This window comes from Thermobia domestica, chromosome 6, assembly GCF_964235325.1.
Source record: "Thermobia domestica chromosome 6, izTheDome1.hap1.1, whole genome shotgun sequence".
Taxonomy (NCBI): domain Eukaryota; kingdom Metazoa; phylum Arthropoda; class Insecta; order Zygentoma; family Lepismatidae; genus Thermobia; species Thermobia domestica.
This window is the reverse complement of record NC_137459.1, coordinates 78,026,639-78,054,529: the sequence shown is the minus strand read 5'-3', so window position 1 is coordinate 78,054,529 and position 27,891 is coordinate 78,026,639. Positions and strand designations below refer to the sequence as shown.

General features: G+C 36.1%; 1 protein-coding gene across 2 annotated transcripts in view; it reads right to left on the bottom strand.

The window, feature by feature from the left end:
• The window catches only part of LOC145688066 (protein ECT2-like), a gene marked incomplete in the record, with an annotated part of 89,449 nt that overhangs the window by 13,437 nt on the left and 48,121 nt on the right, over positions 1–27,891 (bottom strand). For both annotated transcript variants that reach the window (XM_081761773.1, XM_081761774.1), the window contains 9 exon segments: positions 2,861–3,015; positions 4,537–4,690; positions 5,844–5,963; positions 9,065–9,225; positions 12,655–12,862; positions 15,783–15,971; positions 22,915–23,018; positions 24,295–24,463; positions 26,057–26,284. In XM_081761773.1, coding sequence (XP_081617899.1) covers positions 2,861–3,015; positions 4,537–4,690; positions 5,844–5,963; positions 9,065–9,225; positions 12,655–12,862; positions 15,783–15,971; positions 22,915–23,018; positions 24,295–24,463; positions 26,057–26,284 — 1,488 coding nt within the window.

Here is a 27,891-nt window from a genome sequence, read left to right as displayed (position 1 = left end):
CGATTTTCTATGAAGGCATCTAAGGAATGTTGGAACGGATAATGTATAACTTTAACGCACTCGCCCCTACGGTACTTGCACAGTAACAGGTTAGCTGAAAGAGCAGTTCAATGTATTAACTGATTAATAAAACATAAAACTGTCAGAGCAAAACTTTACGTCATATACTAACGAGTAATTCGATAAAGTTACCATTGGAATCTTACATATGGTTTGAAATATGGGAAATCTCAATCGTTGTACAATTCATTAGCAGAATTGCTTTTTCCCTATGAGCTTCGAATTAAATTTAGTTTATTACATAGAAGTTGCACACGAGATAAGAAAGACAAATAGAGGTTAAGTAAATTCTCATAAAAGTGTAATCCAACAGCCGCATCAATCCAACAACAACCAAGAATAGTTATCAGTCAAGAATATTAAATTATAAAACAAATGTTTTTAGTGCTAGACGTTGACTGCAAGAATGGCTACTCACAATGAACTGAAAAATTTACGAACTTATCTAAAGATATGTTGTATAAGTTCAATGACACTCCGAAGTACAACAAGCATCGAGTATATGACAGGAATAAAAGATAAAATAAAATTAAAGAATAATAAAAACTTAAAAAAAAAGTAACCGACTTCTAAAAAGCGTTTAAAAGCAGAAGACAATTCCCTTCCCCCGGTAGTATGATCGCCGAGGGATGTCATCCCTCATATATGATGAGTTCAAAAGGCCATATATGCCGAATGCCCAGAAATATAATTCCTAATATCTACAAAACTTTTTGAAGTATGTGTAAAGGAAAACAGATTAATGCCTAACATTTGGCTTGGCAAAGGCTTGAAAATTTTTTATAGATAACAATAATAGTTTTCTGCTCTTAAGCGCTTTTTATCATATTCTGCTTTTTAGTGTTTCTTTTTCCTTTCTTTCTTTTCTTTTTTTAACGTCTTTCTTTTTAAATTGGTATAAGTTTTCCACTTAAAAACAGAGCTTCAGTGATATTTATATTAGGCTTTAAATTCTTTGCCTTGACAGAGATTTCATTTTATTTTTTTATTCATAACAGTAATACTTTAGCGCTTTCAAAGTTATTTTCTGTTCTTCAGCACGTTTTTAAAGTCGGCTAATACTTTTTTAAAAACAATCAATTTAGCCACTCGCACGTTTCCAGACCTTTGCCGAAATTGAGATATTCAGAATAAATTAAATCGTTTATTGCATGATTTTATTCTATTATTTGTTGTTATTATTATTATTATTATTTACAGGATTAGACAGGACTATGCAATTTACACCATACGATTATTAGTGTACGAACTGCTATTAACCGACATCCTGCGATTTCATTATTTTCATCAGTAGAAGAGAAATTATTGAATATCTTGTCCGTAATAATTATAAAAAAAAATGATGTATTTTTTTAATTATATGTGAGAACCTTTCTTGGGAACAGCTCAATTACGTTAGCGAAAACCGCATCGAAATAGGACCAACGGGTCTCGATATATTCGCGAACATAGATACAGACAGGTCAAACTGAGAACCTCTTTCTTTTTCTTTTTGCTTTCTTCTTCTTCTTCTTCTTTTTTTAAATGTCTGGTAAAACAAAAATCGACATACACCGAGTGAAAACTCCTCCTCTTCTTCGTCTTACAAACATTGAGTTAAAGTTACCGTTTCTGTATCACGAGTACTTATTATTATTATTATTATTATTATTTTAAGTTTTGAGTTTTGATGATGAGTGCAGGACAAAAGATGCATTTTCGCAGTCTAGTTATTTATGACTGAGGAAGCGCAGTTTGATAAATTAAGTGAAATATTGTAAAGCTTAGTTGCCGACATAATATCGAACAACTTATCGAAACTTTCTCTTTCTTTCTTTTTCTCACGAAACCAAACATTCTCTAGAAAGCCAGCCCTCGGGCCGCCCCCGGCTCACTGAGCTCTTTATTTCGGCCCGCCTGCTTCGTTATTGAAAATTATTTTTTTACTTAATCTCTTAAACTGAGCTGAAAGTTTTTCTTGGATAACTTATGTCCATTTTGGAAATATCCTCCGGGTTGGAACATCTTGTGTAGAGGTACCACCGAACATTGGCAGATTGGTCAAGTATTCTCTAAAACGCTAAATGAAGAGATTTTTCTGTTTTTCTTTAGTAAGTAAATGTTTTGGTTATAACAATTTTATGTTCCTGTGTCATTACTATACGACGAACGATTTTATAAATTGAACTAGCCTTTGGCTAGCTGGGGGCTCCGCCCCCAGACCTCCAAGTTTGCTCGGCCTATGGCCTCGCATTTCTTATCTATCGCCCTTTGAATCAACAGTGAATTTCGTGGACTTGCTCTTCATATTTCCTGAATCTGCCCATCCGGGGGCTTCGCCCCCCCACACACTGTCTTTGATAGGCCTAAGGCCTCGCACCTTTTGAACCCACAATTCTGTCATTTCTTTACTTATTTCAACAAAATTTTGTATTTCAAGGAAAGTCTCATTTAAATAACATGGGGAAATTCTTCATCTCCTCTTCAGACCCCCTAAAAATTAAAAATATTCACTTTTGGCAATTTTCCTGTCGGTTAGTTCCGGAAAGCTACAATCGTGCCAAACTTAATCACTGTAGCCCTACAGGAAGTGTTCAATAATTTATGTCAGCTCATGCAGTTTTATATATAGTAAGGATATAGCTATTAATTTCTTGTGAAAAAATATTGTACAATGTCTCGTACATCCCTCGAGGCCAGTAAATTATCTATGGTTGGCCCACTTCCTGTTCCAACTTACGCATGCCTGCTCTGAAAGATGATACGCAGCTATGATACTTCTCTTCTCAAACGCTACAAGTTAAATGTGAAGTTTACTTACGCAATACGTTCTGCAAACTGTGTTTGACATCTGTTTACACAATGTTTTCAGTAATTCCTCTTTGGAAATTTCATTGTTGATCAGAACGAAGTAGTAGTGAACGTTCTTAAAGTCTTGTTTTGTGTTGTATACCAAGCCAAAAGCATTTTTACACTCTGTAAAATAATTTTAAAAATATACGTATATAACATTTTGTAAATCTAAATAAAAGCAAAGATACGAAGTTCCTTAATTTTTATAACCAGTTAATGTAAGTATAAGAACAAAGGAATATTAGAAGTATTTTTTTTTCAAACTATTATGCCGAAATAAGTATGTTTCAGCTTCTACTCCTACTAGAAATGGCTATATCTGAGTTATTCATAAGTTAAATAAGGAGTAGAGCTCGATACGATAATGTATAAAGGTAACCAAGAAAGTTCTGTCGCTTTTTCTGGAGGTCTGTATTCCACTGGCCCTCACACCGTGAGTTGAATGCAAATGGAGATAAGGCGAAGGTCAATTGTTGGTGTGGGTATATCCAACATACTACCTGGTGGTGAGAATTTAGTTACACTGCGGACTTGCGTAACGACAGAGTGAATATCGGACCTCCACAGAGCGTCATCAGGGCGTGTATGCTGTAATGGTTCAAACTGGGGCCAAACACCGCTGCAGCGGGGCGGAAGATATGCCAGGCCTTTGGTGAGGGTGTCGTGACTACATGAACAGTGCAGCAGTGGTTTAACAAGTTTAAGGACGTTGACGAAACACTCGAAGACGCACCACGTGCAGGAAGAACAACACATGTACAAAATGAAGATCTCCAGGCAGCAATTGAGGCGAACAGTGGCCAGACATGTAAGGAACTGGGACTACAATTCAGTGAGAGTGTAGAAACAATTCGCCAGTACCTCCATCAACTTGAGAAGCACTACAAGTTGGGTCGATGGGTCCCACATGATTTAACTCCGGGCCAGAAGGCAACGCGAGCAGACACCTGTATTTCTTTGCTGTCTCGTCTGAGGAAGGAGCCATTTCTGGACAGGGTGTTGACATGTGATGAGGAGTTGGTCCTGTACGAATTTAGTGGACTACTCGCGGCATCGTACATCGGGAACTGCTACCAGCTGCTCAGAGCATTAATTCAACTGTGTACTGTCAGCAGTTGAGCCTTGTTCAAGAAAAACTCAAAATTCTGGAGCCAGCACTTCTGAATCGCAAAGGAGTCCTCCTGTTACAGGACAACGCTAAGTCCCACGTGGCTTGGATGACCCGGGACAGCATTCTATGCCTTGGATGGGAAACACTATTGCATCCGCCATACTCCCCGGACATTACACCGTCCGATTATCACCTATTCCATTCCTTTGACAATCACCTTAGAGGTCGCCAGTTCAAATCCCTGGAAGAGGTGCAAAATGCACTTGATATCTTCTTCGCTTCACGGCCCACCAAGTTCTATCGCGATGGAATCTATGGCCTTCCAGAACGTTGGGAGAAGGTCGTCGATGTTGATGGGGACTACTTTTGATGTTCCAGGTACGTCCTAGGTGACATCTCGATGTTCGAAGGTGGTGGGTGAAAAACCGACAGAACTTTCTTGGTTTGCTTATAATTTTAGAGCCACAGAAAACGGAATTATGAATGTTACAGTTATATACCAAAATGTTTTAAAATCTACGTTTTGTACTTACTTTCAGTATCTACGAAATTCTGAATATATGCCACATTGGAAAGCTGAAGCAAATTAACATGGGAATAGCGTTTCCCTTTTCCTGTTTTTAAGTCAGAAATGTAAATCCTGCTTTCTGGTAATAGCTGCGACTTATGATATTTATCTCTAGAAACCTGAAACATGAAAGTAAATGTTGATAAATATGAAACGTCAATTGGAAAAGAACTAACTTAATCAGTAATATTAAGACTTGGACATTATTTACATTGCACTTTTAAGATTAGTTAAGTGAAATGCCACCTCGCAAACAGCATTCTTGTTTTTAAGAAATAACAAAATTATTGGATAGAAAATCCACTCGAAAACTTTAATTTTGTAAATGATTGTATTAATGAGATATTTCTCAAATGAACAGTATATGCAACCAATTCATAAACGAATCAAATTTTGTAAGAAAAAAATAAATAAAAGTAGGTTATTGTTATGATTAAAACAGCCCAATTAAGGAACTGAAGAAAAACTATGTTTGAAATACACCGTGTTTCAAAAAGAATGACCTGTTTTAGGACGGTAATAATTACGAAATAAGGGACGTACCAACAAGGAAATGAGTGTTGTTTGAATGAGCGTAGCTTAGTTTCAGAAAATCGCCGTTAGATGTCAGTCAATGCATCTTCTCAGTTTCCAGTAAGACAGAAGATGGCGTACGCTCAACAGAAGGCGTTTTGTGTGATGCAGTTTGCAAAGACCGAGTCAGTGATTTCGGTTCAAGCGTGCTTTTTCGTCGGCGTTTTGACATTGTTCTCTTGCACCCAAAAACATTCGTCGTTGGTATGGCCAATTTTCAGACAAGATGCTTGTGCAAAGGTAAGAGTCCAGGTCGGCCTCGCATTTCCAATGAAATAGTGAAAACAATTCGGTAAACGTTTGAGCGGAGTCCGCGAAAGCGCTGTTGCTGGTGGACACGCAAAGCATTTGCATAACATAACTAAACTTGAAGATTTTGTGAGTATTTTGCAATTTATCACTGACATATAAGCTATGAATCTGCCTCCTATGCTTATACTTTTGTTGGGTCTCAACTAGATATGTTTTGGTAATTATTTTACAGAGGAAATCTGTTGTTCCAGTCGTCCCTCTTTTAATGAGAATTAGAAGTATTTAAGTATTTCACAGTAAATTATCTTGTCTGAAGAAAAACGGAAGGAAAAAAAAAATGATTTCCAGTCAAGTCCAGCGATGATGCTTCTCTTAGCTGTTTCATACGTATTGTGTAAAAACGAAACAACTTGAATAAAATAAAGAGAGATTAGAAGCAATATCTACCTCCAAAACATCCGAGAACAGGTGCATGACGAGGTACTCTCCTCGCGCAGTTAGTCCATCTGTTAACTCTCTCACCTCAAATTGAGTGATAAAACTTCGATGTGAAGAGATTAGATCAGCCTAGAATGGGAATATTAAACTTATTACAAAATTCCAGATACAGATGTGAAGCCATTTTACTGGAAAAAACTAACATGGGATCTCCTGATAGCGAAATTTCTTTACGGCCATTAAAATTGCTAAAACAACAAAATGAAAAAGATATACATCTAGAAGAAATCAAGTAATGTAAGCATACATATAACCAAATTTCGCATTACGTTCCGATTCAAATGTTTAATATACTATAATATACCAGACAATTTTCTCCTAAAATAACACACCGATTCAACTACATTCATTCATTTGCATCAATATGCCTCCACTAAAGTGCTTGAATATTTTGGTCTTAGAAAGCGAGTGATTTATTTAATCGAAACCCTCTATCTGGTTTGTGTTTTGTATTAAATAATTGATTACCTACCGGAAAACAGTGAAAATATTTACCACACAACTCTAACAGTACACTATATGCCCTTTCGCTAAACAGTTTCATCAGGGAAACTAAAGTAGCTGTAACGTGTTGAAGAGGGCGCCATGTTGTGAAGCGGGGTCAAGTGGTAGTGTTACCACGTTGAAAGTAGAAAGAATTTAGTGGAGCAAGACACAAATAATCGGATGGCTTGATCGGTAAGAGTACAGAAGAGAGAAGGAATAGTAAAACAAAGCGAAACATATGTAATATTCTACAAAATGAATAAAGGATCAAGCACTAGAAGTGTGAGTTTTGTCCGATAGATGTCAACCACTGGAGAACGTTTGCTGCCATCTAACGATAACATACGAAACTTTTACTATTTTTGCAAAGAAAACAATTCAAAAACCTGCTTTCATTCAAGAATTATCGTGTGGAGTAACGGCTGAACAAAAGTAACCGTTACCCGTTAACATGTTAACGGATTGACTCCATTAACGAACTCAGCCGAATAATTGGTCTAGCTATATGTTGCCAAAAAATAACTTTAAAAAAATCGGTTACATTCAAGGGTTATGGTAAAAAGTAGCGGATGTACCGACATACTTACATTACAATATTATGAGTTCCTAATAATAATAATAATAATAATAATAATAATAATAATAATAAAGTTTATTGATACAAAAGTTACACTTCTTAGTAATTGCTAAGGCACAAACAAATATTGACATACAACTTTTAGTAACACGATCCAGTTTGGTCAAATGTCCAATATATGAGTAGAAGTATTAGTCTAGTTTTTTTTTTTGTCGAAAGGTGGCTGGGATTTCCCGCCATACACAGAAACAAAACACGCTTGACCAAAAAATCAAGACGCAAAGCAATATGGGAATGAAATGAAATGCAAGTTGACATGAGCATAAAGTGTTCTGATTATATCAGTGAGGCGCATGGCCACTTCGGACAGTGCAGCATTCTGCACATTTGTTTGACATGTTATGTTCAAGAGAGCGTGAGGTATGCTGTCCCACTTTTTCCTAAGGGTAATTTAGACAGCCGGGAGGGGCGGGTGGTGGATTCCTATGTGCAAATAATCTTCCGAAAGCATTCCAAGCATATTCAATAGGATTAAGATCTGGTAAATATGATGGCTAATCCATAGGGTTGATATTCTGTCTCCAGTCTCCGTGCAACTTGGACAGCTCTGTTTGGCCCGCATTGTCATCCATGTAAACCAAGTCAAGGCCCACTATACTACGGAAAATACTAGCATATGCTTTCAGGATCTCGCTAGAACTGTTCTCCAATAACGAATGCACGGTGGTGTTTCTGCATTTTTCATTATGCCGCCTATACCATAACTCCAAGACCCCCCACCTGTAACATTCACGGATGTGTTCTAGATAATACTGTGGTCCTCGTTCTCTGCACACCATGTGATGTTCAGAATCACTAGTCGTGCAGAACTCTGATTCAGCTGAGAACATAACATTGCAGGGTGTCTACAAAAATTCCAAAATGAAATTCCGTGACCTTTTCTTTCCCAAACCATACAATTTAGTAACATTTTCAAGACCGGATTTGGGTGCGAATTAGGCCGAAATTTCATGCATGCGATAGAAGCGTGCTTTGTTTGCGATTTGATAGGCTCTAAAGCCGACCATAGACATTTTTGGTGATGAATTTTGACGTTTTATGGAACAAAATTTTCTCGTCTATATTTATATTTGTACAGATAAAAAAATAGTGACCCAAAAGCTAAATTTCATAACTTTTTCTAGACTTTCATGACCGTTTTCTGATTTCGTGACTTTTTCATGATTTTTGTGACCGATAGACACTCTGCACTGGACTACGTCCCAGTCACGATGTTTCTTTCACTGTAGTAGTTTGGCACGACAGTACGCAGAGGATAGTGGAACACACTTACCTGAGTTCTGGACATACAACTCAACACTATTCAGTCGTCAAATTATTCTGGAGCACAATATAGACACCAGAAGCTCCCAGAAACGAATGAGGAATTTGGCCTGATGTGGCAGATCGACTCGTTTCGGTTAACTAACTTTTGTACTGATCCTGTCTAACTGTTGTACAATTTTATATATATATATATATATATATATATATATATATTTCATAACCAATAGTATAGTAATATTCTAACGAAAAATGTGAAACTACTTATATCGGGAGAAAATCTTGGTCTCCTTCTCCAAAAGAAAATCGTAAGACGGGAAATGACTCTCTAACATTCGTCACACGTGCAACAATTTGGTCTGCTTCATGCCAACCAACAATTCTATCACGACCATAACTACTTAGATAAAGCGTTCCCTCCATATTCTACCAACAGTATTAAACTGGCAACAGCCTATACCGTATTTGACTGTCTCTTGTGTACTACCTTCTCACTCTGTGTCGCAGTCTTTTCTAATAACGACGTTCATAGAGCATGCTCCCATCTACTGACGATCGCAGCGGCTCATCGCTGTCTTCAACTGGTATATTTATAACAATATACAAACATAGTGGCGTGTGCACAAAAGTTGTGGGTCAATATGTGTTTCCTAGCAATTTTGAAATAATAATAATAATAATAAAAGTTACCAATGGGATTAAATGTAATTACAACTGTACTCCTAAGGAAACAACCGATTTAACCACAGTTTAAATACGCGTAAAGATTTTTTTTTTAACTTACCGGACAGTTCTCAATTTCATTAAAAACATTAAATAACTCCGTAAACCTTTCAGTTCTTTCTTTACCCTTATCGATATTTGACAACACTTCTTTTATTTGTGAGAACGAGTTACTGAGTGGTACGTAGTCTGGATTAGTCTCATGAGTCTTTTTTAACAAAGCTGAAGAAAAAAGAAAAAAGAAAAAAAAGAAATATTAACCCATAGGAAGTTTTAAAATAATTACATTAACATTATTAATTGCAACATAGTGATACTCTGCAAAAGAAATTGTCATTACACACTTCACACTTGCTCTTCAAGAATTTCCTCGTGGCTATATGATTAACGGGAAAAATCCGGGTTCAATTTTCGGTGAGAGCTCATGTCGTTCGGATCTCGTATTAAGCTGCTGTAGGTCCACGTCTCACATAGCTTCCATGCTGAACGGGACGCTATATTCCAAATTAAGCAATCAACTTGCTCTGCAAGTTTCCTTCGGACATGGTGGCAAAAACTAACCTACAAATTCTAGTTTTAAATGAACTGACTTTAAAGAGCTTATTTAGTTTCTATCATCTTACTACTGTGAGATTTCTCGTAAACGGCAATAACGGGATTTGGTAGTTTCTGGATACAAGATTTTTCGAATAATTGGATACATTGTACAATTTTATACCCCTCCATCAATTTCGATCTGATGACTTTTCTGTCCATTTTCTCCATCAATTCAAGTTTTAATTTAAGCGTGAGAACATTTCTTTTTCATTTTGCGGGAGCAGCCATAGCGGCACCACGTGAAAAAAAAGATTTAAAAATGTCTTTATGTAAACTCAGTACAGCGGTATACGCTGAACTATTTACGAATGAAGTTTGTTGGCGCGAGTTTTGGTCTCATAATCCAGAAAAGAACCCTCATGATATATCTTAGTCAACGAGTCGCTTCGGGTAAGCTAGGTGTATGGTCTGGCTATAGCAGCTGTCCATGGCGAATATACAAATAAAAATGTTCCGTTGTTTCGGTGTTGACGATTAATTGAATGTGCGTTACGAGAGATCTTACTGTACATAAAAATAAATGTAGACAATACTTACTATTATATTTATTTCAAGGATTAGGAATTAGATTTTTGGGCTTTCGGCATCTAAGGCCATTTAGCCCATCACGTACATGAGGGATGACGTCTTTTGGCAATCACGCTATCCGATAAAAGGGAAGGAAGAAAGGATTGGAGAAGGGACGAACCGGCCTGGGACCATTATGTTAGGTACCATCCCGGCATTTGCCTGGTGTGAATGACGGAAACCTAGAAAGAAACCTCACTCAAGATGGCTGACCTAAAAAAGCTGTTACACATTTTTGACCGAGAGTCCCCACCGGGAATCAAACCCGGGACCGTTTGCACAAAAGGCGAGAGCGCAAGCGACTACGCCACGCGAGACCACTACATCCATTTCAAGTTACTACTAGGAATTTATTTTATTTTATTTATTTATTTTTTTTTTTTTTTTTACAGATTGTACACACTCATGGACGAAAATTTTACATATTATAGTACAAGTTCCTAAGCAAAAATCGTTAGTTACAACTAATTGAAAATTATGTTTAAAAGTAGTGCAACATAAGAAAATAGCAAGCAAAAACCTAAATGAAAGCCAATGAAGTATCTGTTAATTCATGTAACAAAAAAGTTTTAAATATATTTGGGTCAAACATTGATGCACAATATATGCTGGAAGACTGATGTTACAAGCTACATCATCAAGTACATTAGCAAGATCGATGCTGGCTTCTCAAAACTACTTAGACAAGGTACGCCAAACATCTACAATGGATACAACAATCTCCAAGAGATAGTCAGGAACAGTAACCTTATATCAGCTCAAGAAGCGATACATACTTTCTTTTTCTTTCTTTCCACCTCTGTCAGAAAGCAGTCGTACATGTATGCTGTAACTGTTGTGGCTTCTTGACATGGAACAATTGAGATTGGTTTACATTGAAAATATAGATTGATGTACGTAAATGAATATATGGGTACTTCATATTGGTATCTTGATCCCATTTTCTATCTATCCCACTACTCCAGCCTCTTAATTCATTTTGAAACTACAGGGGGAAACATTTCGTGCCACAGGATCCATGGTGTCACCTTGTTATTAGGATAATTGGGCTAGAACCTATTTTCAGGAATAACACATAAACAAATAAGCCTTAAACAATGTTGAATGTACAGGATGTCCGGAATGGGACTGACGGTTTTTAAAAGTGTAAAGTTTTACTATGGTCAGAGATACAGAAAAAAAAGAAAGAAAGAAAGAAAAAAAAAACATTCATATTGAAGGAAAACTCAAAAAGTTTTCTTCAGCAAAATTTCATACTTGAACAACTATCGGTGACGGCGCTAGTATCGCCGATAAACAGAAATGGCGTTGGCAGTCGAAAAGGCGCAATGCGTGTGGTAGTTTGCAGAGACAAAAAGTGTTGTTCACGTTCCACGAAACTTTCGACGTGTTTACCACAAGGATCCTCCATCACGCAACAGTATCCAGGCGTGGAAGGATCAATTTTTATCAACGGTGAGTGTAGTGAAACAACACAGCAGTGGTAAATCGCGTGTGTCAGAAGAAAATGTGTAAGCAATAAGAGTGTTTCTCACTAGCCCGAGCAAGTCAATTCGCGCAGCAAGCAGGCAACTGGCATCACAAACGATTACGTTTGAGCGCGTATAAGGTGCAATTGTTGCAAGAAATTAAGCCCAACAATAAGCCACAGAGAGCAGCATTTGCTACTGAAGTTCTGAACAGGATTGATTTTGACCATAATTTTCTATTGAACGTTGTTTTCTCTGATGAGGTAACTTTTCACTTGTCTGGCTGTGTTAACAGACACAATGTTAGGATATGGGGATCTGAGAATCCGCATGCGTACATAGAACATTCCCGAGACAGTCCCAAATTGAATGTTTGGTGTGCTTTAACACACAGAACAAATCATAACTGGAAATGTGTTCTTACACATGCTTCAACACTTTGCTGTTCCCAAGTTACAACATTTGCAACCTCAAGTGATGTTCCAATTGGATAGTGCCCCGCCACATTGGAGCCCACAAGTGAGGGAGTACCTTGATACTGAATTTCCTGGCCGATGGATAGGCCAATTAGGTGACCTCCACGCTCTCCTGATATTACTCCCTTGGACTTCTTCTTGTGGGGGTATGTGAAAGACCTTGTGTATTCTGGTGAAAAGGTGCGTAATCTTGATGAACTGAAGAACCGTATTAGGAATGCGATTGCTTCAGTAACACCTCAGATATTAGAGAATACGTGGAGGGAGATTGAGTCCAGGGTAGATATTGTAAGAGTTACAAATGGAGCTCACGTGGAGTTACACTGAGTTGGAATGACTTGTAAGAAAGACCAAATAAACTTTTTGAGTTCTCCTTTAAAATGCATGTTTTTTTCTTCTGTATCTCTGACCATATTAAAACTATACACTTTCAAAAATAGTCAGTCCAATTCCGGACACCCTGTATTTTCTTTGATTGTCACATATTCGTGTTCATCATATTTGTTCTCGGAATTATATGAAGTAAAGATGAAACTGCTTACTCTTCACAAGTAGCATAATTCTTGCTAAACGTTGCACTGGTCTAATGAGAAGGTCAGACAAACTTTCTCTTCCGCATTCCGGTCGTTCTTGCCATTCCTTTAGTACATTACGCAAACATTCATTTTCCAACTCACACTTTAATAAGGTGTTTTTACTATCTTCAAAGAAATTTACGAACGGTGGATACGCTTTCAGCAATTCAGGCATCTGAAAATAATATACCATTATTATTCTATTAACCTTTTCTCTGCCACACTTTTGTCCAAATACATCTTTTACTTTTCGCTTAATTTTACAGAACCATTGACACTAAGGATTATTAAAACCTTTAAACCTTATTTTCCTTCGCCTAGAACACACTCAATGAAAGCAAAAAGCCTAAAATTGTGTAATGTAATTCAGAACAACCTACGCCTAAATTAACCATAAGCCGTTTGTAAGTGAACACTAACTGAAGAAAAGGACGAAAATATATATAAGCTACATATTCCAATTACTGACTTTGAATTGAAAATCAGAATCCAATTTGTTATTTACTGTTATTCTTCTATAATTATACCTTATTAAACACAGAAACCCATTTATACTTTTGCACTGCTTTCATTGTTCATAGATAAATCGGAAAAGAGCTAGATTTTCTCAGGAGTTTATCGAAATATTGTTAAAGTGCATTGATTCTTTGACCATGCACCAGTAAAGTATATAAAAAAAATGATGAAAAGCTTTCTTTGATAACCTAAATACAAACTGGGAAATTCACTGCTTGGTATTTTTATTACGATAATATTAGGATTAGGATTATTAGATTAAACAGGTGAAACCAGAGCTGGAACATGATCTATATTCTAGATTGTGAGCCCTCTACAGTGATCCATCGTTGTACCTAGCGCAGTGAGGAATGGGAGAATCAGTGTTAAAGGTATCACATTGACATTTCTCTAAAAGAGGAAAAACCAAATATTTTACGATAAGGTACCTAATGCCGGGACCCAAACTCTAAGATTTCCGAAGACTGCTATTTACTTTTCAGTTGTTGACCAAATTTTGCTTTTATTTATGCTACAAAGAATCATCGAAATACATACACATGTAATAACATTAATGCAGGCCACAGACGCACATACTTGCATGACCAACTTGCATGAAAGATTTGTTTCATCATGCATATTGGAAGAAATTTTTAACCCACACACGTACCGACTTGCTGTCCAACTTAGTAGAAGAATGAATCGAAGGAAAGAGTCACGTGATTTCTTACGCTGTCGTGATTGACGGACCTAAATATGAAACCACCAACTTGCATGTTTCCAGAAGATTTTTAAAACTTTCAACATGTATGAACAAGGCCATACACGATCAACTTGCCTGTGGTTTTATCAGTTTTCATGCATGTTGGGAAGAAGTTTCTTCATGCATGTGTCTACGGGTACAGGCTCCTTAAGTCTAAGTGAACTCGCATTCAAAAATGTCTGCTGCTTATATTATCGTACGCGACAGGTATAATACTATATTATATATATATATATATATATATATATATATATATATATATATATATATATAAATTGATAATCACTATGTTTGTGACTCGACCGATCTCGATCAAATTTACAACATAGATGAGGTTCAAGCCTGGGATCGTTTTTATGATTTAAATTTGACGGAGCGACGTAGGGGAGAAGAAGGAGGGGAGATATATAAAAATCAATTTATATAAGACTGAAAGTGACTATTTTTGTAACTTAATAACTCTTAAACTATCCGACTGATCTCAATCAAATTTTCAAGATACATGAGGTTCGGATCTGGAAATATATATATATATATTTTAATTTCACTTTAGCGGTAGATCCTAGGGGAGGGGGGCGTATAAATAAAAACTAATAAAACCTAATAACTTTTGAACCACCCAACCAATCTCGACCAAATTTTCAACACATATGAGAGTCGTGCCTTGACTGTTTTTTTTTTTTTTTTATCTTTTCACTTTGACAAGCCAATGTGGGGGAGGGGGAGATAAAAATAAAAATGACTGTCTTTGTGACTTCATCACTCTTGAACCACCCGACCGATCTCAATGAAATTTTCAACATACATGAGTTTAGGGGTAGGGATTACTTTATGCTATTAACTTTGACGATGCAACATAGGAAAGGGGGAGAGTAATTTAAAAATGACCAAAAATGATCGATATTAGTGTCGAGTCCATAGGTTTTCGGGGGTCGATGAGAGGAACAATGACACTTCTGATGCTGTTTCAATCCAAGTTCAGCCCTGCTAGTTGGGAGGGGGATGAATATTTAAAAATGATCGAAAATGACTATTATTAGTGTCGAATCCATAGTTTTAGGATTAGCTGAGATTAACAGTGACAATTCTGATGCCGTGTGCCGCACCACGGAGGAGGGGAAGCTATATATAATAATAATCGAAAATGACCAATATTAGTGTCTAATCCATAGTTTTCGGAATCACTCTGATGAACAGTGACATTTCCGATCCGGTTTAAATCCAAAATCAGCCCCGCCACTTGGGGAGGGGGAGAAAGATATACATATAAATGATCGAAAATGGCCACTATCAGTGTCGAATTTATAGTTTTCAGACTCGCTTAGATGAACAGTGATACTTGCGATCCCGTTTAAATACAAATTCAAACCCGCAACTTGGAGGAAGAGAATATATTATATATATATATATATATATATATATATATGGTCAAAAATTACCGATATTAGTGTTGAATCTATAGTCCTTGCGGTCGCAGAGATGAACAGTGACGCTAATTGACTTATGGAAAAAAATAGTTATTTCTGCAATATTAGAACACGAATCGCACTTAACTTGCAACAAAGACAAAAATTGTTACTACATCATAACGTTCCCAAACATTAACAAACACTGTGTAAACATGCTTGCTGCAATAAATAAAAAACATAATCGCAATAAAATACATGAGCCAAAGATGCACATTTAAATTATTTATTTCAACAAAGCGAAGCGGGTAATATATGCTAGTATATATATATATATATATATATATATATATATATATATATATATATATATATTTCTCTACAAGCACATAAGACAATGTATCCTGAGAAACAAAGAAAACTATACTTACGTATTTAACAAGAATATTCCCAATGGGTGCTTCTTCACTCCAGTTCTCTTTAGTATCTTTCAGTTCTTCCATCATTGCTCTGTGAACTTCATAAATCGGAATAAGTTTCCCAAAGATGACTTTCAATGCCCTACTATCAAGAAGGGGTTTCCCATTTTTACTAGATCGCTGTACAATATCTTCTTTTATCTGTTAAATCAAACAATAAAATACTAAGAACTATAGATAAAAATACAAGTAATAATAATAATAATAATAATAATAATAATAATAATAATAATAATAATAATAATAATAATAATAATAATAATAATTTGATAAGAAAACAATTGACTCATTTCTGTTTATATAATACGAGTAATATCAGGGTAACAATATGACAAAAAACAGTTAAAAAAGATCATTGGATGTGAGTGTTTTTCCGTTTCTATGAAATGGAATGGTGATACAATATCTTCATTACAAGGTATCGGTTAGCATTAGTCGCAAAGGAAAACAACCTTGGTTATACGACAAATTGCTTGGCTGTAAAATTTTAGATTCTAAATTTAAAATTTATTACTTAAAGTAGGCACATTCAGGCATAATTAAGGTTATAAAAATGATAAATAGACTAACAGCCATAAGAAAATGTTATAAATAATAAATTACAAAGACAACTGGATGCTTGAAACATATAGAATACGGCTTCCGTACATGAAGTAAACTTTTGATCATTTCAAGTGTTAGGGGATATGAACTAAGGACCCGCCAGGACATCTTTATTCATGTGGAAATTCAGTTAGATATCAATGGGAAGCCAAGGAGCCTTAAGAGTTCACTGCCTAATGGTTGTTAACATCGATTTTCTGTTCTACGTCGCTAGCTGATTTTACATTGAAAGATTAATCATCTATTGCTTTATTATTAATGAAGAAGTCTTTGCACTTATAAGAAATTTGTAATGAACAGTGGTAGCGACTTTTAGAACCTTTACCCCTTGACAGTCTCACACGCAACGTTCTTAGGTTGCTTTGTTAGATCAATTGGCTTGACCGTATTGGCCCCTCATAATCATGCTACTACAAGACATTTTCCGCTTCGTTCGTTTGCTCACCACGCGATGTTACAAGAACTAATGGACATAAATGTAAGTACTTTGACTTTGATGAGTCTCCTTTTGGTACGTTTACCTGCCAACTATAGCAAGCTCAGGAGGAAGTCTAGCTGCTTTCTGTCGAATAGATGATATGTGGAAACGGACTTTGTCAATGTCACTTTTTGGGTAATTGACCACGCTCATGAAATCTTATGGTGTCACAATCATCTCATCATGACGTCAGAGGGACAGTCGGGTCAAAAGCAATTGAGAGAGTACGATCTTTGTCTTTTGAATCTCGACCACTATGAGGGACACCCTGCCTTCGGTCCGGCATTCGATGCCATGGTCGATTGTCGGTCAAGTCTTCATAATGAATATAAACAAGACGCCCCAACCTGCAAGTCACTGGAACTTTGAGGACAGCGCCTAACTTCACGTATAAGTAAGAGGGAAGAGATTGGAACTACATCGATTTAGGCTTCAAAATTGAAAATTAGTTGCTATCCCTTTGCTTTACTATCTATTCCTTTAACGCCCTTATTGCTACTATTCAATGTCATCAGAATTAGATGTTTCATTTTAAACAAATTTCTCATTGTTATCTCGCACCCCTCTTGGGTGCTTCCCATCACAAGCATGTAAGCTTGCATCGTTTTCATCTCTTTACATGATGGATTGCACCATTGCTGAACGCTTTAGATCCTAGAGATGTCGGTGGAGGCACTTTGCACAAGAGACACACCAACAAGGCAAACAAACTAAATCACAAGGAAACCACTGAAGATAGAGAGACTCAAAATCTTGGATCAGAAGTGATGACAGATGACCGAATGAAAAAGTAGGAGACTACAGCAAAGAGGAAAATTTTACAAAATCGTAAATATCTGATAAGTGATATGAATATACCTAGATCTAAAATGCTGCACAAAATATACTTCGTACTCATAATAACCTAAGATGAGGAAACAAGGATAATGAAGAAAATAACGTAGAGTAGAATCTAAGCAATGCAGAGACTAGGAAAGATCGAATAAGAAATGAAATAATCAGGAATACACTCAATCATGTGTAAGTTGTTATGGGAGATGTGCACACAATATGTTGAAGTAGGGATTAAGAAGGAAGTGTGTCCTTTCTATAATATTGTAGTATAAGAGTGTAGCATTCAGTAAGAATATAATCATATATCTTGAAGAGAGCGCGTTTGTTTGTTTGGATGGACCAGTAATGTTGTCAGCATTGTTTTTGGGCAAAGAAAAGGAAGTCGTATTGAAATAAGAACTGAAGCTTTCCTGGCGTCGTGATGGAAATAGTTGTTCTCGGGCAATCAGCCAGGTGAATTCTACGTCGTCCAACGTTTCAAGAAGAATGTTATCAGTTCTCGAATCGTCGGACGATGGAGAATTCACCTGGTTGATTGCCCGTGAACAACTATATTCAAGTCGTGTTATTTTGAATGATTGTGCAGAACAAGAAGGTTAAGCTACATCATAATACTTTCTCTTCACCAGGGCAAAAGGACATGAAAAGAGAGTTGGAAACTCATTGAGGTTGATTGTGTTGTAGGAGTGAAGGATAGGGTTGGCAGAAGAATTTGTTTTACTTTTTGGGTTAGATTAGCTTTGAGCGGATCGAACTGCAAGTAGGGCTGCGCGATATGTCGATATATCGATATCGTCGATATCGATATCATCTTATATCGATCATCGATATCGCAAAAATATCGACGTCGATATATCGATATCGTCGATATTCAATATCGATATCCGATATTTTCGATATCGATATCCGATATCGTCGATATTCGATATCGATATCCGATATTGTCGATATTCGATATCGATATCCGATATCGTCAATATCGATATCCGATATTGGTGTTTCACACTTCCTCGAAAAAATTACGGCAGGTTTTGCCTTATATACATATATAACGCTTTTTGGCTCGCGATAGTAGCTGCATTTGCATTTCTTAACCGAACGAAACCAAACTGCACGATACTCGTATGAGGCAGAAAAACGCCCCGTTTCATGAGTCAAATTAATGTAGGGCTTGGGGACTATGCTTCCCAACATTCCATGTTAATATTTAGTTTTCTCTTTTGACTTCATTTCTTAACAGAATGAAGCCAAATTATGGGTTAAAAATTTGGTTCCTTTTGAAGATAGTCCAAATCGGCGGCGGTGGGGTAGAGATGTTTCTACGTCTACTTAATCCACATAAATATTGTGTATTTAACTTATATTATCGGCTACACTTCTTCACCGAATCAAACCAAACTTTGTGTAAAAATTGTATTGGGCAGAAATGATGTTCCTTTCGAACATAAAGCCAAAACTAGTGCAGACCGGGGGAGCTATGCCTTCCAAAATATTTCTCATCATTAACATGGCTGAATTCCTTAACCGAGTCAACTTGATATCCTCACTACAATTAATGTTTGTGCTGTATTGCCATTGCGAGTGAAAAATCAAATGCCTGTGCTAAAATTTGCTTAAATCTAAACAGACAGGAAAACAAGAATTTGCTAGTTTTTTGTGCAAAGTAGTAATTTTCCGTTTATTTGTATGTGGTTACTAGATGAAAGTTGAGCCACGTAATTCAGCCCACTAAAACAAACAAATCCCTCCATTCTGTCATTTCACTACACAGACCTACATATTCTGTTTAGGTAGTATTAACACTTCCCTATTTCTTTGGATTTGCTTAAGTATTAGAATATGCATTATTAGGTGCACTGTTATTAGGAATGACTTAGAACCTCTCTAAATTAATTTCACAAGCAGAACTGAATAATGATATAGGACGTAAGCTTTAGCCTAAATTTAATAAAGACATGAACACTTTTAGATATCAGTTTGCACAAAACCAATAACAAGAAACCTCTTCATATGGGAGATGTCACGTCTTTGCGTAAAGCTCTTTAATACAAAAAGATTATCAGTTTAATAATAACATGAAAGAGATCTCGATTGATCGCGTTCTTTTTTAATTGGATATTAAAATAGAATACTACAAAATAATAAGTCCAAGTGTTAAATTTGTAAAGCTAACGGATTAACTTAGAAGAACACAAACAGACACATCACACATACAGAGAAAAATGAACAGTAACTGTCTTGTTTAGAAATATGCCTATTAGCATAGTTTTCAACTAGAAATGTATGATGCATTGAAGTTCATGACACTGCTATTTAGGAACGAGCTCTTTTGTTCATGGAAAGAAAATCAGTTGTTTCGCATGTTCTGCACTAACTGTACGTGAAGTATGAGCATCAGTTACGATATTGCATCCACAACTATTACATCCACTTTCCGATAGAACACTGGTACCTACACAAATACTTACGAGCCAGAAGAGCTAATTTTGGAAATTCACTGTCATGAGATTTCCTCCAGTGAAGGAGGTTTTCTTCCATATCTGTAGGCAGTGGTGCTATTCTAATTTTTGGTGACTGGTTATATCTATCTATCTATCTATCTATTTATATATATATATATATATATATATATATATATATATATATATATATATGAGAGAGAGACATAGTAGATGGATACATAGAAAGATATCTCTCTTCAGTGGCGTAACTAAGGGCTTGGGGGGCCATCCCGCAGACAACGTGGAATGGGGCCCCTTTTCTATGTCCTACATCGCAATTTGGAGGCCTCGTGATGGCCTGGGCCCCCCGCAATGCGGGGTCTGCGAGGCCCTTATTTACGCCCCTGTCTCTCTCCCTCTCTCTTAGGAAGCAAATCATGCAAGATAGACAAAGGCAAATTTTTTACTGGATACCACAAGTGACAAGTAGAGAGCTACACAGCAACCTAATATAAGGTGTTGTGACGAAATTAGGTAGCACTGCGAATATCTTGGAAACGAATTATCCAAAATAGATGTTTGTCAAGAAGTATTGGAAACACCTTAACCCAGCAATGGATCAACAATTATTGATAATGGTATGTATGCGTTTCAAATGTAAATAACCCTCACCACTGCACTCATGTGATCCCAGTTTTCATTCTTGATATCTAACCAGCCCATTTGAAATTAAGAAAAAATAGCTTATACCTTATTCTGAGAGATTATATATCTAACCCTGTAGCTGTAAGAATTTCTAAGAACAAAGCTAAACAAACTGAAACTTGGTCGTTCTTGGGTATAACTGGATAAAATTTACTGTTATGCCTGGGTATAACAAACGGTTTAACAAACTTGAAATATATTAACAACCGGTTCTGGCGAACCGGTGCGAACCGGCTGAATAGCACCACTGTCTGTAGATGGCACTGAAAGATATGCATCGATTTCCTGTTGCAGTGAGGCATCAAATGATTAGCACAAAAGAGAAACGGGGATTCCCCGATTTTGCTTTTGTTGATCGGGTACGTCATTCGTCCATATCTGAAATGAAATGAAATTTTTGAGTTTTACGTTCAATGATTATGCCGGTTAGGCTAAAGGAGACAGTGATAATGAGAAATGAATGAAAATGATGAAATGAAGAAAGTGAGAGGAAACGGGAGAATCCCGAGGAAACCCACACAACGGTGTTTCTCCACCACAAAGTTCACTTGGCAAGAGCAAGGTTTCAACCGGGGACCTCATGCACCAGAGGTGAACGCTCTACCACTGAGCCACCATGGACCCTATCGTCCATATCTGGATCAAGTATTGTTTGTGCGTGAGCTTAAAATACAACGCACGCACGTGTTATACTATAGAAAGAACTTCTCTCTCTCTCTGAAACGCATACCGCCACACGTGCACATTCACAATCGCACATACATGAAATAAACACCTACACACAAATAAAACACGCATATTCTATGTCACCCTGTTTCACTCTCATTACTTCCGCAATGATGACCAATATGATGGCTGAGAAAGAAATTAAATGACTATTTTTATTAACTTTTTTCTGAGGAAAGACTGGTGGATTAGAAGGGACACAAGTCTGTTTTCTGTGACTAACAAGTATTCTGAGATATCCCCCATTGAAACGTTTTGAGACCAGATTGTATATATCAACATGAATATTCAAGACCAATCAATATGTTGAATATCCATATTTGATGTTCTCGATATCAATATTGGATGTTGTCGATATCGATATTCGATATTGTCGATATTCGATATTGTCGATATCGATATTCGATATTGTCGATATCCGATATCGATATTGTCGATATCGATATTCGATATCCGATATCGATATTGTCGATATCGATATTCGATATCCGATATTGTCGATATCGATATCGATATTGTCGATATCGATATATCTATTCGATATCGATATCAGAAAAATATCGAATGTCGATATCGAAATTTCGATATCGCACAGCCCTAACTGCAAGCAGAGACGGAGGAATGTAAGATTGAATTGTATTAATTTGTTTAACGTCCTCCTTCTGCACCAGGGAGGAAGAGATAGTAGGGGTTAGACCCTTAGAAGTCAGATCCAGAATTAAACAGGTGTACATTAATAATACAGGCATGCTTTCAGTTAAAGTGAAGTATTTGAATGCAAATGGAAAAGGCAGAACTCAATTGCAGCAGTAGCCATCTTTAAAGGTAGTGCAAACGTTTAGTGATGGGCTATTGAAAGGTCTCACTTGAACGCTTCAAAGACAATTCCCACTTTTTTCCTTCACATCTGATAAAGTATTTAGCGAAAGGTTCACGGTAAGCTTGTTAAGTGTGTCGTGTGGTAACTTTCTATTTTCTAGTAGGTGTTAGTTTTCCATATCCATTTCGGGATTTCTCTGATCCAACTATATAAACAACGTGAATTATGAAGAATCTTTGATTGATTGATTTGATTTTAGCCTCCCTTTCAGTAGTGAGGCTGTATGAGACATGGACGTACAGTTTAGCGTGGGATCCGAACAACTTAAGTTCCCGCCGGGAATCGAACTCGAGTCTTACACGCCAAAGGCGCGTACGCTAACCATATAGTCACGAGGGAGCTCGGTATACGAGAGAAATGTTCTTTATCCTAATCATAATTAAGACGTCTGGGATACTATTGATCACCGATACTTACGTTAACTATTGTCTGGAGAATTTCAACATAATTAATTTCAGTTTGAACCAATTCCGAAAAAACTTGGTATCGCGAACTCATGGCGTATTGTCGCGTCGAGGAATCTAGAAAAAAAGAAACATGATACTATTTAGTTACATTAGTTACTACTACCTAAAAACATTGCAAACCCACATACTCTCACAAGAAGCAAACTCCTCATTGTAGTTTATGGTAGTACTGAAAATTAAACATTAACATTCTACTGTAAACATTAATGTAAACTAAAGAATACGACGACAAATACAAATTAAAGTTTTTTTTTTTTTTTTTTCTACCACAGCATATGTACTTCTGAACATCTATACTTATGAATCAGCGATGAATGCCCTACTACTCATTCACAATATCCATGCAAAAAGATAGAAATTAGTATTGTAGGAATGTGACAGGTCATTGAAAATTTATAATTTTGTATAGGTTGGACATTTACTACTGATATTCACAATTTAATGTAAAGCCAGAAAATTTAATTCATCAAAAAATAATGTACGTTCAAATAGATAGTGTTTACCCTATAGATAGATAATTGCATATTACAATGTTTAATGCACTTAAAGGAAAAATCGCTGATAGAATTTTAAGCTTTTTAATCGATTAGCTTTTTCCCCCCTGTCAATTTTCCTAATGGGCATGATAAATAAATTATACGTCTGTGTGATTTGTCGCTTATTTGCTTAACAAAGGTTTTCTCAAGAAGTACATCTTAGCTGCGTGCAATTTTTCTTTTTCCTGTTGTATATGCAAAACCACTGTGATCAATAGTCATAGATCAACACACGAACAAACTACATGTTATCACTGTGGGCGAAAAATTATTAAAAATATGGAGCACGTTAATTTGGCAGCAGAAGTTCATTATTTGTGGGGGATCAGAATTTGCCAACTACGTGACGCGGACCGAACATCATGCTACTTCATTCTTTGCGAGTTTGTGAAGTCTCGCGTCTTCCGTCAACAAACCAACAAGAATTTTTGAGCTGAAGATGAAGATTCGATGCGTCACTGACATGTCGACATGAATTCTGCGAAAATTAAATCGAAAATTTCGAGAAAAGAGCACGAGTACAAGCAGAGTCTTGGGGTCATTTCTCATATTCTGTTCTACATTTTGAATATACTTTATATTACAGTAAACTATCAGCATTTTTTTTTAACATAAATTAGGTTTTTTATTGAAAAAATAATTTGGTGCTTTTGTTGGGATACTTATTACAGATTTTTTTTTAAAGCAAATATTATTGGGAGACTCAAATCAAGAACTTAATTCAATAATAAATAGATTTAATTTTTGCAGATCATTAAGAAATTTAATCCTAAAAGGCACACAAACAAACTCACCATTTTTCGTTGGTATCGTACACACACGATCTGTTTGCTCTAAACGTTCCTTTGAGAACAACGAATTTTCTTCGAATAGCTCCGCTATTCCATACCTTCTTCGCTGATCAGCTCTGGATATTGGTATAGTCGAGAAATCGAACTTCCGAGGCCGATTAGTTACTGCCTTCTAGAATACAGAATATCATATATATATATATATATATATATATATATATATATAGTATATATTACATTAGGGTGATCCTTATTCATACAAGAAAAATTTAAGTTTTCGTTGGAATATAACCCTAATTTGTTCCGATATTCGAAAAAGTTATTTTCTGAAAATTCGGTTACATTTTGATAAAATTTATAAGTCGCTACTGAAGTTTGATAAATTAAACTGCCTATTTTAAGCAAATGCAATAACCTGTAATACAGCACATAGCATTCAATATATACAGCAGGAAATTTTCTTGTCAAAGACATAATGAATGAAAAATATCGTAAACAAAAAACATTACAATACTGATATATCTGTACAATGAATGCTGTTTGTCAATTTCCAGTGTTCTGTTTTAAAGTCTGGATATCACTCGGTGATCTTTGACAACTTGCGAGAGAAATGTCTTTTGTTGCTTATCCTCAGTGTGCACTCGACTGAATTCCTCGATCAGGACAACTTTGCGTCCTGCAGCTTCGTTAATACATTTGATGGATCTAACGAGGTTCTTGGTGGTAGTATAGCTTCTATCAGAAGGCTACAGTTGCGTATGCAATTATAAGAATTGCATACGCAGGACCAAAAGTATCGAAAAATCTTATTGTGTGGGCTGAGACAAAATAGCCCAAATCTTTGTCCAAATATTATCCTGACTGACTCTCACTAGCTTTCGAAAGTCCTCCTTGCCTTTGTTTTAAAGACCTTGGATCATTTTGTCTCTTGTATCTGTTCCTACTTTTTCATCAAAGAAAGTAAAGGCAACCAATTCACCATCGAGATACCAGAGTTGACAAGAAAATCTTCTTAAAGAGCTGTGTTGGCAACTACACAGTTTACAGATTTGCATTTGCAGATTCTTCAGAAAATGAAGGTCACCAGACTGAAGTAATGCAGAACTAAGATCTGCACACAATATTTCGTATGACTGTTAAGTTCATCAGGCTCTACCACCATGTCAAGTTTGGTCAAAATCGGATGAGTTTTATCGATAGTATACATTAAATAAAATCCTTCACTAAGTACAAACCCGAATTTTGATGGTCAAGAACTCCGGAACAAAATGTTTTCGGGCCATAAAGTATCTATTTGGAACTAAGCTCGTTCATGTCTACCATCCTGCCAAGTTAGTTTAAAATTGGATGAGTTACATCGACCAGTGCGATATATATCATCATTATGATATAAAAATCGATAGAAAGATGATAAATACAGTGAGGTTAAACAATGTACCATATTTAGTCTGCTTGTATCATTTTCTCAACAAATACATCACTATATAACCATTTCAATTGTGTTTTATGAGAAAATATTTTGGAGTGAGAAAGTGTTTCCCAAATATGACGCCATTTTACACTGGAAATTTTACCAATTGAGAAGTGGCACTGTACACTGGCTACGTAATTAAATACACTAACTTCATCAGATACGGCTGAAAAACACAAACTTTAATATATATATATATATATATATATATATATATATATATATATATATATATATATATATATTACTTTTCAGTTTTAAAATTTGCAAAGATTTTATGTAGACAAAACTTACATCTTCAGGTTTTTCGATGTTTACAGGTTTCTCTACACTTCTTGGAGTCATTTCTGTGTACCAATCATCTATAATTCTAAAGTTGTCAACACCTTGTGGCACATGATTTTCTTCAGGTGCAAGCATTTCATTCTCTACACATTTCCAAAACCATTCTGCTGTGACTATGCATGTATCCTCAAAAAATGCTTTCTCCGGTATCTTAAGCACTTCCTCTTCATTTACGACCTGAAAATAAGTAAAGATATATATGTAAAACTCAATTAGAGGTGAATTTCTATTCTTATTCTAAGAACATTGCATTTATCTTCATGGCATTTATCTTCATTTATCTTAAGGTTTTAGTCCGTTATGTCTTTAGTCTTGCCACTCGAGTAGGAAGCAGGAAGAAAGCCGTGTTGGTCTTAATCCAAAGTACTGTGCAATTTAAGCATTTTATTGCTGATATTCAATGACATCTACTAAAAAAGCTGGTATATCCAGTCCCAAGTACATTATCGTTTTGTCATTAAGCTCAACTTAAATTATTTAATATCTATATATATGGAATTAAATGATATGCGTCTACTATAATTTTCTCGCTCAAGTCGGACTTGACTCAGAACCCCTTCATTAATAAATTACATTTTGAGATCATCTCCCCCCTTCCCAAGAAAAAAAAAAAAGTGTATTATGAAATACTGGATTATTACCTTAATATCCGGTTATGAACAAAATTCTCATTACTATTTTCGACAAAATCGCAATTTTCTACTTTCGTTATTTGCTGGAATCGAATGGAAAGAAAACTGCTCTGGGATCCAACACTAAACTGTCTCCGGTATCTATCATGTAAACTATCTAGTGTTACAGCCAAGGAATGGCTACAGCCTGCTAGGTGGCTTTTAGTTGTGTCAGCACGTCCGCTTCTATACCCATTATTTCCGGCTTTGTAGACTGAGAGTTGGCTATTTCTTAATTCAAGCAGCTCTCCAATTCCTCAAGATACCGAACAGTGAAAGTTTTGTATCCCGCGCCACGAATCAAATCCAAGATAACACGCGCTAATTATTCGATTATGCTCGAGCACCATAAAAATCCTAAACTTAAAATTCGGCTCTGATCCATTGAGAGATGTGTCTTAGTACTTCTGTAAACATACGAAGAGGTACCCAAACCTAAGTTTTTGTGTACGTAAACATGTGAGACGCTGTTTTGTGACTAAATTTATTTGTTCTCAGAAGAAAGAAAGAAAAAAAAAGTATAGTCTCAGCAGAAGTAAGCCTCTTCGATAGGTAACTGTCCAAGGTGTTTACGAGCTGGCTACCTTGCCTTCTGACTGTTCTGTGGAAGGTGCTGCCATCTACGAGCTTTCGTGGTTGTACAGCAAACCTCTCCTCTTCAGTTATAATGCATAGGTAAGAAAAGTTAGGACTACTTTTCTTTTTGTAGTCAATTATCATTTGATAAGCATGTTATTTCTTTATATTCTTCATTATTTGGTGATGCGAAATAATCTAAAAGTGAATAGTGCATTGAATTTGTGGAATGAAACTTCTAAGAAAGTTTTGTTAAAAGCGAAATTAAAAATCTGTTCTGAATACCTGTTTAACCTACCAGTAACCAATTCGAATAGGAAATATAGATGTTGAAAGTGGACTCTTGGTATGTATTCTTTTCTTTATTACTTTTGGCATGCAGACTAAAATGGACAATTAATTTTGGGTACAAATTATTAATTTGGATAACATGCTATTCAGATACTTATTATATAATTTGTTATTTAATTGAAATTGCGGATAGTCATCTTTGCTTTTACATTTAAACCTGAGAATACACCAAAGAACGTACTATCC